The sequence below is a fragment of the Lytechinus pictus genome, unplaced genomic scaffold (genome assembly GCF_037042905.1).
Source record: "Lytechinus pictus isolate F3 Inbred unplaced genomic scaffold, Lp3.0 scaffold_20, whole genome shotgun sequence".
Lineage (NCBI taxonomy): Eukaryota > Metazoa > Echinodermata > Echinoidea > Temnopleuroida > Toxopneustidae > Lytechinus > Lytechinus pictus.
Window position 1 is genome coordinate 13,430,283 of NW_026974141.1, and position 14,824 is coordinate 13,445,106.

At 40.7% G+C, this 14,824-nt stretch overlaps 2 protein-coding genes across 2 annotated transcripts; one reads left to right on the top strand and one right to left on the bottom strand.

Annotated features, from left to right (window-relative positions):
• Positions 1–2,556: 2,556 nt before the first annotated feature.
• LOC135157808 (uncharacterized) lies at positions 2,557–4,849 on the top strand. The gene has a single exon (XM_064114748.1). The coding sequence runs from the start codon at positions 2,627–2,629 to the stop codon at positions 4,847–4,849; it is 2,223 nt and encodes a 740-aa protein (XP_063970818.1). The 5' UTR covers positions 2,557–2,626.
• Positions 4,850–8,346: 3,497 nt separating this feature from the next.
• Positions 8,347–12,237, bottom strand: LOC135157809 (uncharacterized protein K02A2.6-like). The gene has a single exon (XM_064114749.1). The coding sequence runs from the start codon at positions 12,235–12,237 to the stop codon at positions 8,347–8,349; it is 3,891 nt and encodes a 1,296-aa protein (XP_063970819.1).
• Between the last annotated feature and the right edge of the window lie 2,587 nt (positions 12,238–14,824).

The window sequence follows — 14,824 nt, forward strand, 5'->3', positions numbered from 1 at the left end:
TATTTCTTTTGTATTCTATTATATGAAATATTCTAATTTTCTCCTCATTGTCAAGTGATACAACGATTCCTCCCCGAACAAGTGGAATTAGCATTGTTTAATACTATATGGTTCAGTCAAGTTGGTCCTTATTGTCAAATCTATAAAAAATGAAATATTGTAGAATTCAAACAATAAAAAACAAAAGAAATAGTGAGTGATGGACATCATCGACCGACTCAACTAGTTGTGCATATCACTAATTTTGTGAAAAATAAGCGAAACTTTAAAATGTCACAACTTTCTTCATTTTACATCCGATTTTGATGAAATTTTCAGCACTATGCTCATTTGATTTTTCTGTATTTATTCAAGTCAGCTTTTTCGTGGGGTGGACTTGACCTTTAAGGTTTCATAAGGTTTCTCATTCAGAATATGAAAAAGGGTCATTATTGCGTTAGAATATAGGGTCATTATTCATAAAGGTCGCTAATGGGTTTTATATCCACCCCCTTGGTCTACACGAAGTTGACTTTTAAGGTTTTCTATTTGTTCTATGACATTTGCTCCGGCGACAATTGCTCCTCTGTGAATTCCACACACTAATGGAATCGCCAACTTCAACTCAAACCTAACATAAAACCCTATTACAGCCCTATATCATAGCCCGGAGCGATTGTAGCAAGAGCAAATGACGTGTCACCTTTCTAATATCACACAAACTAAACAGATTTGGTCTACTATGAATTTGGTCTAATTATCACTTGGTCTAATTGTCATTTTGACTAATACCCGGATGCAACCTATCATGTCTATTATGTTTTACTTTGTCAGATGAAAATTTGGTTTAAGTTCAGCTCCACTAATGAAAAAAAAACCACCCCAAAATTGTCTTACAAGTCATCAATACTCTTTTTAATACAAAGGAAAGATTCCTTACCTACTTGAAATGAAAAAAGGAGATATATCAGATTTTATATAATATGCAAAGAAAGGCAAAAGCCATTACACATCAGTTTAAACAGTTAGCATTTGATTCAATACTAGTTTCATTAGATAAAAATAACATGAACTTTGTTATTTTCCTCTGGTGCTGATGAAAATCTTTTCAACTATTTCAAACTTTTGCTTGAAAAATTTAAAGGTCAATTCCATCCTATAGAAAAATGATAATTTTAATTTAAAAAGAAAAATCAAGCAAGCATATTTGCTGAAAATGTCATCAAAATCAGATGTAAAGTAAGAAAGTTATGATATCTTCAAGTTTTGCTTATTACAAAAAAACCCAGTTATATGCACAACTCAGTGATATGCAAATGAGAGAGTTGATGATGACCCTCACTCACGAATTCTTTTTTTTTATTGTTTAAACAGGGCCCCGTCTTACAAAGAACTGCGATTGATCCAATCAACCACAACTATGGAAAGCCAGTAATGTCATTATCTAAAAAGCACGTTTGTTCAACATTTTTTCTAGATATGATGTCCAATCATAAATTTATTTTTTCTTGAAAATTCAGTGTGCTTGTCTTTGTTTACAAAGAACATTGTGCAAACTTCCGGAGGAAAAAAATGTGACATTGATGGGTTTTCATATACTTTAGGTTGATTGGATCAATCGCAACTTTTTGTAAGACGGGAGCCTGTTGTGATCATTATCTGATCGTTGTTACACGCAGTTGAATAGCATAATGAGCCAGATAATCTGAGGGGCACGATGTGGCGGACGAGGCAAACTTCCTAAAAAGTCGTGAGCAAGCGAAAATTTCGGCCTTTTGAATAATATTGATGAAAATCTAATTTTATGATAGATCTTGACATAATAAAAAATGATTATTTAACCCCTTTTCCTCTTCTTTTGTACCTTTTATCAATTTTTTCTTGGTAGTGAAACTTTTTTTTTGGGGGGGGGGGGGGCAGTGCCTCGCCAGCCTCCATCTATACGCCAGTTGCAATATTCATATGATTTTGCTCTTAAACTAAACTTATAATTAGAAATCATTAAAAAAATATTGAAATGATTTCATGCCACCTATTAAATTCTCTTAGAAATATTAGTAAAAAAATGTGTGTAATACTAAAATGTAAAATGCTTTTGGACGTTTTCATGTACTAGTATAGTTCCTTATCCATCAGTCCATTTAACATTAATTCAAGGCATATCATAATACTTATATAGTTCTTTTAAGAAAAAGCATTATAGGCCTATGCCTTATGCTATCAATATTAAGAAGACTAATTTTAGACACCAAGACATGGTCAGATAACACAGGGTATTTATTAAATAAAAGGCAATGCTTGCCTGATATATAGGCCTATATTCGTAATTGCAAGGCGGGCGACGCCTAAAATAATTTGAATATGGGCCTACTCTTGATTCTTTTGTAAGCATTGGGGGTTTTGGGGCATATAAAAAGGTTCATCCTGGCTTCTTGAAGGTTGAGAAAATGTGCCTTTGAAGACGTTCACATTTGAATAATAAAACATTGAACCAAATCATGGTTGAGGAGTTTTCTATTCTTAGGAATCTTCGGTATAGGTTGACTTTAACGCGCTGTGAAAATATATTTAAACGTTGTGGGAAAATAAGAGTTGCATTGCACTGTACTGACAGGTAGAAAGCTCATGACTGTTTTTGCTACGGAAAATGGAGAATCTTGTATCAAATTGCCGCGATTCTAATATTAAAAGCGAATGTAGTTATTCGTTATCATATGTTTACAACATGGATACCGGTTTAGTGGAAGCGCTGCCAGCAACCGCCATCGAAAGTAGCATGGTTGACGAATTCGGCAGCAGTTCTGTTGCAGCTTCGCGGGAGCGGCCCGGAGGCGAGTCGGTCCTCCCCGTTAGAAATGGGCACGGGGAATTGACCAAAGGCATCAAAGGAGGTGGAGATGGACTCGAGTCGGGTCAGCTTGACAATTCTCAAGAACTCCACCACCAGGGGAGAGGTAATTCCCAGTCTGAAATTTCCCAGAATGGAGACTGTTTGTTTGTTAATTCTGCGCAGACGACGCACCCGATCAATTTTTGCGTATCGATAGCCGATAACGATCACGAGCTGAGGGCTGTTGGAGATGGAGGCAGATGCGACTTGAACGGAAACGAATTGTTGGAGAAGATCGTGAAAACTACAATAGGGGACATTTCTTACTCTCATATGTGGAAACATCAAGAATATCAATCACTGTCGGTTGAATATGATAGAATCGAAAAGGTGAACGAGCTCGTCGACGAATCCCAATTATCTGAACGACCTACTTACGGCGACATCCTTGCCGCCACTGACATACTTCATTACGAACAGCGAGAACATGAAGTCAATATGATTTCGATTGTAGATGCGCACAAAAGCATCAGCTCGAGCATGGCACCAGCTACCAGATTTATGAATAGTTCGACTTCGGATGCGTCGATGACGAATTATACTTTTTCTTCGACGAACCTCGTCGTCCTCGATATTCCCCGGAGAGCAGAGCAATGCCCAGAAAATGGAGAGGTCATTTACGTACAGGACGATGAAGCATCAGATGAATCTCAGGCAAACATTTGTCGACAATCGCTAAAGATTGATGAGAAGTTCGTACACGAATCTGAGAAAAGCCGGTTGCTCATCCCGCATCATCTTCCAGCGGAGCCGGAGAACGAGATTGTAATGATAGACGATGGGGAAGATTCGGCAGAGTCGAGGGTTGACAAACCTTGCGTGGTGATTTTCGAGAATTCATTATCGGAAAGGACCGCCATCCCTAGACTGGACATACCTCACGAAAATCGTGATTTGAAGATTATCCGCGAAGCTGACGATAAAAAAGATGAATTTCCAGTGCCGCCAAGTATAAGCCGTCAGCTTGGAATGTTTGGAACAACAGATCATGATGATGTCAGTGAACAAGATCATGATCATTATGAGAATGAACAAAATGACGATGACCGTCCAGCTGAAAGCGACAATGATTTTCACAATGTTTTGACTTTACAATCGTCACCATCAACAGCAACAGATTGTAACCATGGTAACTGTCGCATAGAAGGACCATTAATACATCATCAGCGTGTCGATGACACAGCGACTGCAATGAAGTCGACTGCATATTCGACTTGGTTGTCGAGATCTTTCGGTGAATATGACCACGACTCCACCAGCCGAGATGTTGAGCCGGCAGGTAGCATTTTGCCAGCGGTCGCCGTGCCGTCTACGCAGCCCATCAGACCGGTCGCCCTAAGCGTTTCACACCCAGCCCCTCATCAGCTGATAGCTTGCGGGATGACAGGTTTCTCTTCAGCCGTACCTCCCCCGGTCCATCCTCATCCCATGCTACCCATTCCTTTACCACCACTCGCTGTTTTCACCCATCCCATTCACATGCTACCATCCACCTTCCCTTGGCATATCCATAGCCATGTTTCTGGACCAATACCTGAACGAACACCCGGACGACACCCGACAAACTGTTCTCACTTAATGCATTCAACAACGAACACGACTACTGCGTTGAATTCGACAGCAAGACTCGCCGCGAGCTACCCGCTCCTGAAGCGCGGCCGACGGCCTCGTCGCCCGCTGCTAACCGACATCATCCCAGCCACACCCCAAGAAACGAATCACGGAACGTCGCCGCCTTTTACGAAACGAACTGAAGCAAATGCAAGAGAGAGGGATCGCGTCACCCATCTCAACGGCGGGTTCGAGCAGCTTCGAAGAGTTTTACCGTGGGCGTATCGTGGTGGTCGTCGAGTGAGCAAAGTCGACACGCTTCGAGCGGCGATCTCGTACATCCGATTCTTGCAGAGTATGCTGGTCGGAGCGGAGCTGTCGCCCACGGAGACGTTACGGCTACGAAATGGAATAGTTCTTGGTGAGTAGGCCTATCTATTTTTTAAATAGGTATATCATTTCTTTTCCTAACAAGGAAAAAAAAAACACCATCAGGAACAATTGCAGCAACAACAAAATAATGAACGAATGCTCATCATAAATCAATGAAACGCAAGATATGAATATAAATGAAACAACATTTACAAGGACAACAATCATCATGACAACAGCAAGTAAAACACGAATTCCTCAGTTTTGACAATTTCATTTCTTTTTGTTTACACCACCAAGTAACTACATTTTTCCCGACGGATCAAACTGCAAAAAAAAAAAAGCTACAGTGAGATTTGTTTTACTAACTACAGTCAAATCATATAACCATGGCAAGGCATTTATATCATAACCTTGATATGAAACCATGTTGAATTACTTTTGTTTTGACTTCCTAATGTAGCTTTGATTGATAACTTATTCCTACTTTATAATGTTGTATCCCAATAATATATAGAAATAGTCTGCTTCGGCATATATATCTATTAATCATTAAAAAATGAATTATGATGAGAGCAGAATGAGAAATCTACAGTGAAATCATAAGGATAAATCATGACGATCGTAGGAACATGAAGCAACAAAATGTAAATCGAATGATGAAAAGGTAAATAGAATAGAACAAAATGAATAGGCAACGCATTCCAAGACGTAAGAATAATTATCAGTAGAACATTGTTAAACTGCATGATTTGTAACTTTGAGCCAATTTTGAATTAAGAAAAGTAAACAACGATCAGAATATTGTTCTTGTTTTACCTCTCTTGAGTTTGATCTTTTGCAATGTTTGGTACAAGTCAAATAAATTTTGGTACACAAATTAATGGCAGGTGCTCAAATCATTTTCAAATATCAAGAAACTATTACTTAGCCAAATTTAACGCTCGTTTTTTACATAAGAAATAACACAATTTTCAGTAGCGAAAATCACGTATGACTCGTAGCTTGTTTGTTTTTATGAAATGCCAGAAGCTTGGTTGTGTGAAAAACGTGATAAACTCGACGACTTCGAAGTTCGATGGCTCCCACTTAACGAAATAACGAGTGTGGATTAATTTGAAGCAAATGTGGGCTCTAACGCTGGCTAATGTTAACAACGGGTAGGGTCGTAGGTCGAGCAATTATTTGTTTTTTGAAAGATTTTATTGCAAAAAATATTTGTATAACCATGACAAGCACGACTAGTGAAAGTAGTGGCAATTGGCATGACAGCCCAAGTTGTCGGTTTAGAGTACTTGTTGGCTATGAAGGTGCTTTATGAAAGTGACGAAATTTACAAGGGGTGTATAAACGGCAAGTATATTTGCTTCTGATAAGACATTTAAGATTCATGCTTTTATCAAAATAAATTTGTTTTCTTGATGTTTCGGAAGGGGGGGGGGGGGTGTCCCCTTTTGCCTGATTGTAAGGGGATACAATTTCCATACCAAAATCTGTTTTTATCAATTTTAATGATATTTTGTTCTGAGATGTTTGGATAATTGGGCGATTGTGTTCTTATTTTGTCTATATGAATCGATTAATGGTTGAATTTTGTCTCAATGATTATAGAAATTCTGTGAAAGCTATGATATTGGAATAACACAGTTTTACTGCTCCATCATCGCCATTAGTATTACTTTTATTACATCTTTGTCTGTTTTTTTTTTTTTTTTTTTTTTTGGGGGGGGGGGGGGGCTCCAGCCTCCCCATGTACACTCAGTGCTGAATATGCTGAATGTAAATTCCTTTGTTGTCGCTGAATTCAGATCATGGTTGCTTGTTCATTTCCAAGCGGAATGGGTGTAGATTTCTACGCGTTCTTGAAATGTACTCCAGCATAACAGGTGGTTTGAGACAAAAGACGCAGGTGGTTGGTATGGTTGGCTGCCAGGTCAAAATGTACCAGTATTCCAAAACTTCGGCAAGTAGATAGAGCATGTATAGGTCCATGGATATAGGAAATTAATGGACAAATGAAATCAGCCAAAAACGGAAGGACGTTGTTCTATAAGGGGCAAAGAATAAAATCAAAGAAGCAAAATGCAAAAGCAAACTATAACCAGACAAAAATAAATCTAAATTTCATTAGTCACAAAAAAAGAGATTTTCTCGACAAAAGTTAATCTATAAGCCTGAAACCTTATAAGCTCTTCAAGCCATTACAATTTTCACACTCACATTTGCTTCTGCCTTTACTGTAAATGCAAAATCAAATACAACATCTATATCTCATTATGATCTAAGAAAGTTATTTTTTTTTAATTTTAGGCAATATTTGAAAATGCGTTCATTTAAAGTTGAAACGCAAAGAAATTTCCAAAACATTAAGCCCGCCCCCAAAACGAATTTGTTTCCTCTGACGAGTACCGTGGTATCGAAGTAACATGAATAAAATCATGACATCCAAAACGAAATTACAATAAAGTTGACGTCATCATGTGTTATGTTCTCGTGTTGTGGTTCTTAAAGGGATACATAATAATGAGATAATAGCACAGCGATGTAGAGTAGTGTCTGCCATTTAATGTTACGCCATCTTGCTCTCTCTCGCGCATGCGTACAAGGCTGCTCATGAAGCTTGCGTCGTTAGTCTTCAGTTCATACATCACATTCCTCCCCTTTTAATTGGGAGCATATCCTGCTTCATTTCAACTGGCTAATGTAATACATTCACTACCCATGTATAACACTAAATACAACAAGTAACACTGTATAACTTGTAACCAGATAACAGTAATACTAAAATAGGCATGCTAGGCTAAACTTCGCCATAATACTTTGCTTACTCAACAATTAACCATAATCAATTAAACATACATGGCTATTTCAAACTAACCTCTTTGAATATACTTCATCCTAAATCTCACTTTATAAAGAAATAGCTACAGGTGGCATTTTACTTCATTGGGTTATCTGTTAATTGTTCACTAGCATAAACTGTGTGACTCTTATATCACATGAATCAAATAATAATGTAATCCTTAAGACTGTATCACTGTATCATATACTAAACCTTATCAATAAGTTTGCATAAATGTGTTTGCATCAATGAATAATGTCTCGTGAATGACTCCAAATACAATTTTCACGACTCATATAACGGCTAAAATCTAAATCTCAGACTAGTTTACTATATACAATGCGAGTTATGTGCTTTTCATATTTCCAATAAACAAACTTTCAAGATTACAGCACTTGTGATTGTCATTATTTTCCTCCATATCAAATTTAAAGGTAACACTTTTTCTCTCTACCTATAGAACTTCATTCTTCTCTCCACCCTCAATTTTTTTTTTTAAATCATTCAACTATCAAATTGAATTACCAATTTATAACATACCTCTTTCCTTTTGTTTACAAATTAGTATCAATACCAACTAGAAGCCTTCTAACGTGGCTATAAGTGTTTCTCCTAACTGTACTGTCCAACAACTATTTACAATCAGGTTAACAGCTTTTTTCCTTTTTTTTTTATTTTTTTTTTTATTTTTTAGCTGCTATTGTGTATAGCTTTAATGATATACAATGAAATCTCTTAACTTTGAGGGTGTCTTTGACTTCCGGTTGGACATTCGTCTTTCTGACATGACTTTAGTATTTGGCATGTTTGGCATGACAGCTCCATCAGAATCACTTAGTGACTCTGTTTGGACCTGCTGTGACATGGCTGTAGTATCAGCGATACTCTGTTCAGTGTTTGAAATTAAGGATTCGCTAGTACTAGGTGCCATATTGGGATTTTCTGTTGTCTGGCTTGGATACTGCGTCTGTTGAATCAGAATCTCTGGTTGTAGATTGGTGTTCTGATCAGGCATTTCTTCCTTGTCATGATCATTTCCATGCGATATAGTGTAAAGTCTAATGTGATCCACATGGCGACGTACCTCTCTACCATCCTGTAACTCTATCACGTACATGACTTCATTGAGTTTTTCGGTTACTATTCCTCTGAGCCAAGTTGGTCCGGCTGCAAAGTTCTTCACCAAGACAGTATCATTCAACTTGAACTGTCTCATCTTTGAGCGCTTGTCTGCCGCCTGTTTCATTGCAGATTGCTGCTTCTGAACCGACTTGTGCAGGTTCGGACGGACATGATCCATTCTACTTCTGATCCTCCTTTTGAACATTAGTTCACTTGGTGTTTTCATGGTAGTTCCTTGTGGAGTTATCCGATAGGTCATTAGGAATACTTGGATGCGCATCTCCAATGATGTTCCACTGGTTTTCTTCACTCCACTTTTCAAGGTTTGCACAGCCCTTTCCGCAAGGCCATTGCTGGAAGGGTGTTTTGGGGCTGTTTGCACATGTTCTACATTGTTGTTGAACAGGAAGTTCGAAAAGTCTTCAGAGACAAACTGGGTGCCGTTGTCACTTACGACTGTTTCTGGAATACCATACGTTGCAAACAGGCGTCGCATGGCAGTGACTGTAGCAGCTGCAGTGGCGTGTGCTACTCTAATAGCTTCAATCCACTTGGTGTATGCGTCAACAACAATCAGCACGTTCTGGTTATCGATGTAGGCGTAATCGATGTGGATCCTACTCCAGGGACGTTCTGGGAACTCCCATGGGTGGATAGGGGCAGGTGGTGGGCTTCGCTGGTGCTCCTGACAAGTTGTACAGGTCTTCACCTTCTCTTCCAACATTTTGTCGATGCCTGGCCACCATACAAAGGATCGTGCAAGTGCTTTCATCTTGACTATGCCTGGATGAGTCCCATGAAGTTCATCAAGGATTCTTTGTCTCATCTGCTTGTTGTCTGGAATGACCACTCTATGCCCCCATAATATGATGTCATCCTCAATCGAGAGTTCCTCCTTCTTCTGCGCAAAGGCTTTGAGCTCTGGTGGAACGCTCTTGGGGTTTGGCCATCCATTCATCACATAGGCTGTTACTCTTGCGAGAACAGGATCCCTTTTGGTGATTCTTCTGACTTCATCGGCTTCAACTGGCCTTGTGTCAATATCCAGCATGTTGATTTGAACTGGCGGCTGCTCATCTAGCTCTGCAAGACTCTGATGCGACCACACTGTTTCATCATCTGCCAAGGGTAGGCGTGAAAGGGCGTCTGCATTCTGGTGCTGTTTACCTTCCTTGTATTTGATGTCATAGTCGTAGGCTGAGAGGATCATGTGCCACCTGGCTAACCTTGCAGAGGCCATGGGGCTTGCAGGTTTGGTGTCACCGAATATGCCTAACAGCGGCTTGTGGTCTGTGACGATTGTAAATCGTCTTCCGTACAGGTACTTGTGAAATTTCTTTACACCGAAAATGACAGAGAGTCCTTCTTTTTCATATTGGGCGTAATTTGCTTCACTTCTAGTGAGCGTGCGTGATGCAAATGAAATGGGCTGCTCTAGACCGTCTGTTCCTACATGGCTGAGGACTACACCTAGACCATAGGGGCTTGCATCACATTGCAACAACAAAGGCTTACTGGGGTCATAGTGTGTCAACACTGTGTCACTCTGAACCAGTTCCTTTGACTTCTGGAAGGCTCTTTCTTGGTCTCTTCCCCACTTCAGGTTTGGATCTGCTTTGTTCCGGTCTCCCTGCTTCTTTGGCACTGAAGCATACTCTGCCTTCAACAGTGTTATTAGTGGGGCGATCTCTTTGGTCAAATTTGGTATAAACTTCCGATAGTAGCCAAGAAGTCCTAGGTATGCCTGTAGTTGACTCTGGTTCTGTGGTCTTGGAGTCTTCTTTATGGCTTCTATCTTGTCTGGGAGTGGGCTAACTCCATGTTGATCCAGCTTGTGGCCAAGGAACTCCACCGAGTCCATCATGAACTCACACTTTTCCCTTTTCAGTCGAAGTCCATTACTCTCTAGGCAATGCAGTACAGCTTGCAAGTTGGCAATGTGTTCTTCATCTGTCTTCCCGCTAACTATAATATCATCTAGGTACGGGCGACACATTGGTATGTCAGCTAAGAGTGACTCCATTGCTCTTTGGAAGAGCGCAGGGGCTGTGGCTATACCAAAGGGTAACCTAGTGTACTGAAAAAGTCCTCTGTGAGTATTTACTGTGGTGTACTTCCTTGCTTGTTCATCAAGTTCTATCTGGTGGTATGCATGTGAAAGGTCAAGCTTGCTGAACTGTTGACCTCCACCTAAGTCCTGGAGCATATCCTGGAGCGAAGGAATTGGGTACCGTTCCACCCTTAGAACTTTATTTGCTGTCAACTTATAGTTGCCACAGATGCGGACTTTACCATTTGGTTTCTTCACCACTACGATAGGACATGCGTAATCAGCAAACTTCACCGGCTCAATCACGCCTTGGTCCTGTAGCTCATCAATGGCTTCGTCAATTTTCTGGCGCATTGCATATGGGACTGGTGCAGCTTTGTAGAACCTGGCTTTATCTCCATCATCTTGAGGATGCACCTTTGCCTGGTAGCCTTCAAGTTTACCAACTTTTGAACAGTCAAACACTTGCTTGTGCTTCACTAACATGTCTTGTAAGGTAGCTTGTATCTTATGCACGGTTTCTGGATTGTTGGAAACATGTGTTTGAAGGTTGAGGCGATTCTGTAGGAATCTGTAGATTCCTTCTGGTGCGGCTTGCATCCAGTCTCGGCCCAGTAACGCAACACCTTTCTCAACTACAAGAAGTGTCAACTTCTTTGGTGGTTGGCTGGCATCAAACTTGACTTCTACCATTGCCTCACCAATGATTGGTACTGATGACTCTGTGTATGTTTTCAAGGAAACATTTGCTTGCTTCACATCAGCTCGATGTCCCAGTTTATGAAAATCCTGCTGCGACATCATCGTCCAGGGGCTTCCTGTGTCTATTTCTAAGTTAACTTGGATCCCATTTAGGCTTAGGCTAGTCTGGAACGGTTCACTGTACTTTGCCATCTTGTTTACCATTCCACCCCTAAGGTGTCTGAGTTCTCCACTAGGCATGTTTTCTATCAGTTCTGCACCTTCCTCACCATTCAAGTGGTTTGCATATTTCTTTCTAGATCTGTATTGCTTGATCTTCTCACACTGGCTGCGGGTGTGACCCACTTGAGAACACTGATAGCATTTCTCATCCTTAAATCTACATGCTGACTGGCCATGATCACCTGAACCACATCTCCAACATCTTGAGGCAGGTTTTTCCTGTTTCTTTTGGCTTGGCTTTTCCTGCACTTCCTGCTTCTGTCTTTGATGTGTATTTTTACGCGATGAGGACATAAATGGTTTACGCTGGCTTCTGCCCTCCATCTTCTGAACTGTAGGTGACTCGGTCCCTTTACTCAATACCTTGAGCTTTTCAACATCTCTGTCTGCTACCTCCATAGCTGTGGCGGTCTGAAGTGCATGTTGTAAGGTTAGGGATGACTCACTTAACAGCTTGCGTTGAATTGCGATATCCCGGCAACCCACTACTAAGCGGTCCCTAATCATGTTATCTAATTCTTTGAAATTACAGCCTTCGCTTAATTGGCGCAAATTTGCTACAAATTGCGGTATGGACTCATCTTGCTTTTGCACACAAGTGTAAAACCTATAGCGCTGAACAATTTCGGTAGGCTTTGGTACGAAGTGTGACGTAAGCGTAGTTTTGCATACTGTGTATGTTTGATCTATTGGTTTACTCGGCTGCAAGAGAGCTCTGAGAATGTGATAGCTCTTGCTACCAAGATTGGTCAGAAATATCGCCCTTCTTTTCCCATCATCCTGTATATTGTTAGCATCAAACCATGCTTCTAGGAGTTCAAGCCATTCGTCAAAATTGTACCCATCACTCAGTTTGGGCACACTACCTATATGTTGGCTTGCCATAATTTTGTTTCATATGTTGTACAAAATTCAGCTGTTAACTTGATTGTGACTACACAATAGGTAGCTGTAACACTAAGTATATCAAGACTTATTGATCATAAAATATGATTTTGATCTTGCAATTGCGCGTAAGCAAAGCTTATTTTCTTAGTACATAATGCCTATACAAAGCATTATTGTATACCTGAAACAAAGCTAGAACGACATATATAGTCCAACGATTGACAATACTATATCACTACACACAACTGGTATATGTGGGACTACTCCCGTGTCGTGGGGCTGCAGTTATTCAATTGCATAGCAATTATAGGCACTGGGTCCTGGTCCTAATTGCTAAGTCTTAGACTATAATCGATCAACACTTTGGGCCTAAGTTATAGTCCTACAACTGATTAGACCTAGTCCTGTTTTTTTAAACCTGGACCTTCTTGTTGGTCCTAAATTTCATAGGCCTGGTCCTACTTGCATAGTCTTAGACCAGTTGACTGGACCAACTTGCTATATGACTACGGCATAAACTCAGCTTAAGTTTATAGTTATTTACTGTAGCATCAGATCTCAATTCAGTCTTGGACTTGGTCCTGTTGGTTCTAGACCTAGATCTATAATTGCTATTTTAATGACCTAAATCTAAATACTACCTAATTGAACCAGTGTAACAACTCACCAGGGCATGTACGGTACTTTGTTACATTAGACCAGATCTATGTTTCGACTAATTCTTTAGTTTAGTCCAACACGTTGCAAATACAACCATAATGTATTTTTTGGACCTGGACTAATTTGTCTTAATCTTACCTTTAGTCTTAGATTAAGCTTCAGTTCATAATAAATAAATGCTGTGTTTATTATTATTCATAATAAGTCCATCAAAAAGTCTTTAAAGTCTTTGATGTTTTGTTTCTGTTTCATTCATTAATTATGCAGCTTGGCTTGAATTTGTATTGAGTCTTCTTGGCACGACAACTTTGTCCTGGCTTGCAGACTCAAAACTTGCTTGGCTGGACTTGACTAATGAATGCAACACCGTCTGGGCTGAACCTGGCAAAAGAGGTCTCGGCTGGGTCCTCGATCGGCTTGGTCCTTGGGCTCTGTTGCTTGCTGCTGGGCTGGGCTGCTTTGGAGACTTCGGGCTTGAAGTTGGCTCCAATAGTCAAATGTAGTAGTTAACAAGTAACATCTAGGGCTAGGCATAATTTACAGCAATTGTCAACGTTATGCCTATGCTACATATGGGCTGTAGACACTACATAACTCGGTCTCAATATAGGCTGGCATGAGCGGTGTGAGGCTTCTGCAAAGCGTTCATTTCAACAAGCCACATTCATCCGTCATCCAAATTACGGCTAGGCTGCGATTGACCGATCACACTATGCTTGCTTGCAGTTGCACTGCAGTGCAGTGTATCAATGACAATATCCGCGGCTAATTTCCAAAAGCTATCCGCAATGCATGTCACTTACTGGAAATCAAGTCCAACCCTTGTAAAAAAGTACTGCGGTAGTACTGCGGTACAAGTACCGCAGTACTACCGCAGTACAAGTACTGCGGTAGTACTCGTGGTAAATTGGTCGGTACTACTGCGGTAGTACCGCGGTAGTACCGCAGTACCTGTACTGCGGTAGTACCGCGGTACCTATACTGCGGTAGTACTGCAGTAGTACCGCAGTACAGGTACTGCGGTAGTACCGCAGTACCTGTACTGCGGTAGTACCGCGGTACCTATACTGCGGTAGTACCGCAGTAGTACTGCAGTAGTACCGCGGTACCTATACTGCGGTAGTACCGCAGTACAGGTACTGCGGTAGTACCGCGGTACCTGTACTGCGGTAGTACCGCGGTACCTGTACTGCGGTAGTACCGCGGTACCTGTACTGCGGTAGTACCGCGGTACCTGTACTGCGGTAGTACCGCAGTACCTGTACTGCGGTAGTACCGCGGTACCTATACTGCGGTAGTACCGCAGTACAGGTACTGCGGTAGTACCGCGGTACCTGTACTGCGGTAGTACCGCGGTACCTATACTGCGGTACTACCGCAGTAGTACCGCTGTACCTGTAAACCTGTACTGCGATAGTACTGCGATAGTACCGTGGTACCTGTACCATGGTACTACCCTGGTGCTACTGCGGTACTTGCACACCTTTATGAAAACGATCACAATTTCATTTAGCTTAATCACAGTAATAAGAAAATTACAAAAGTA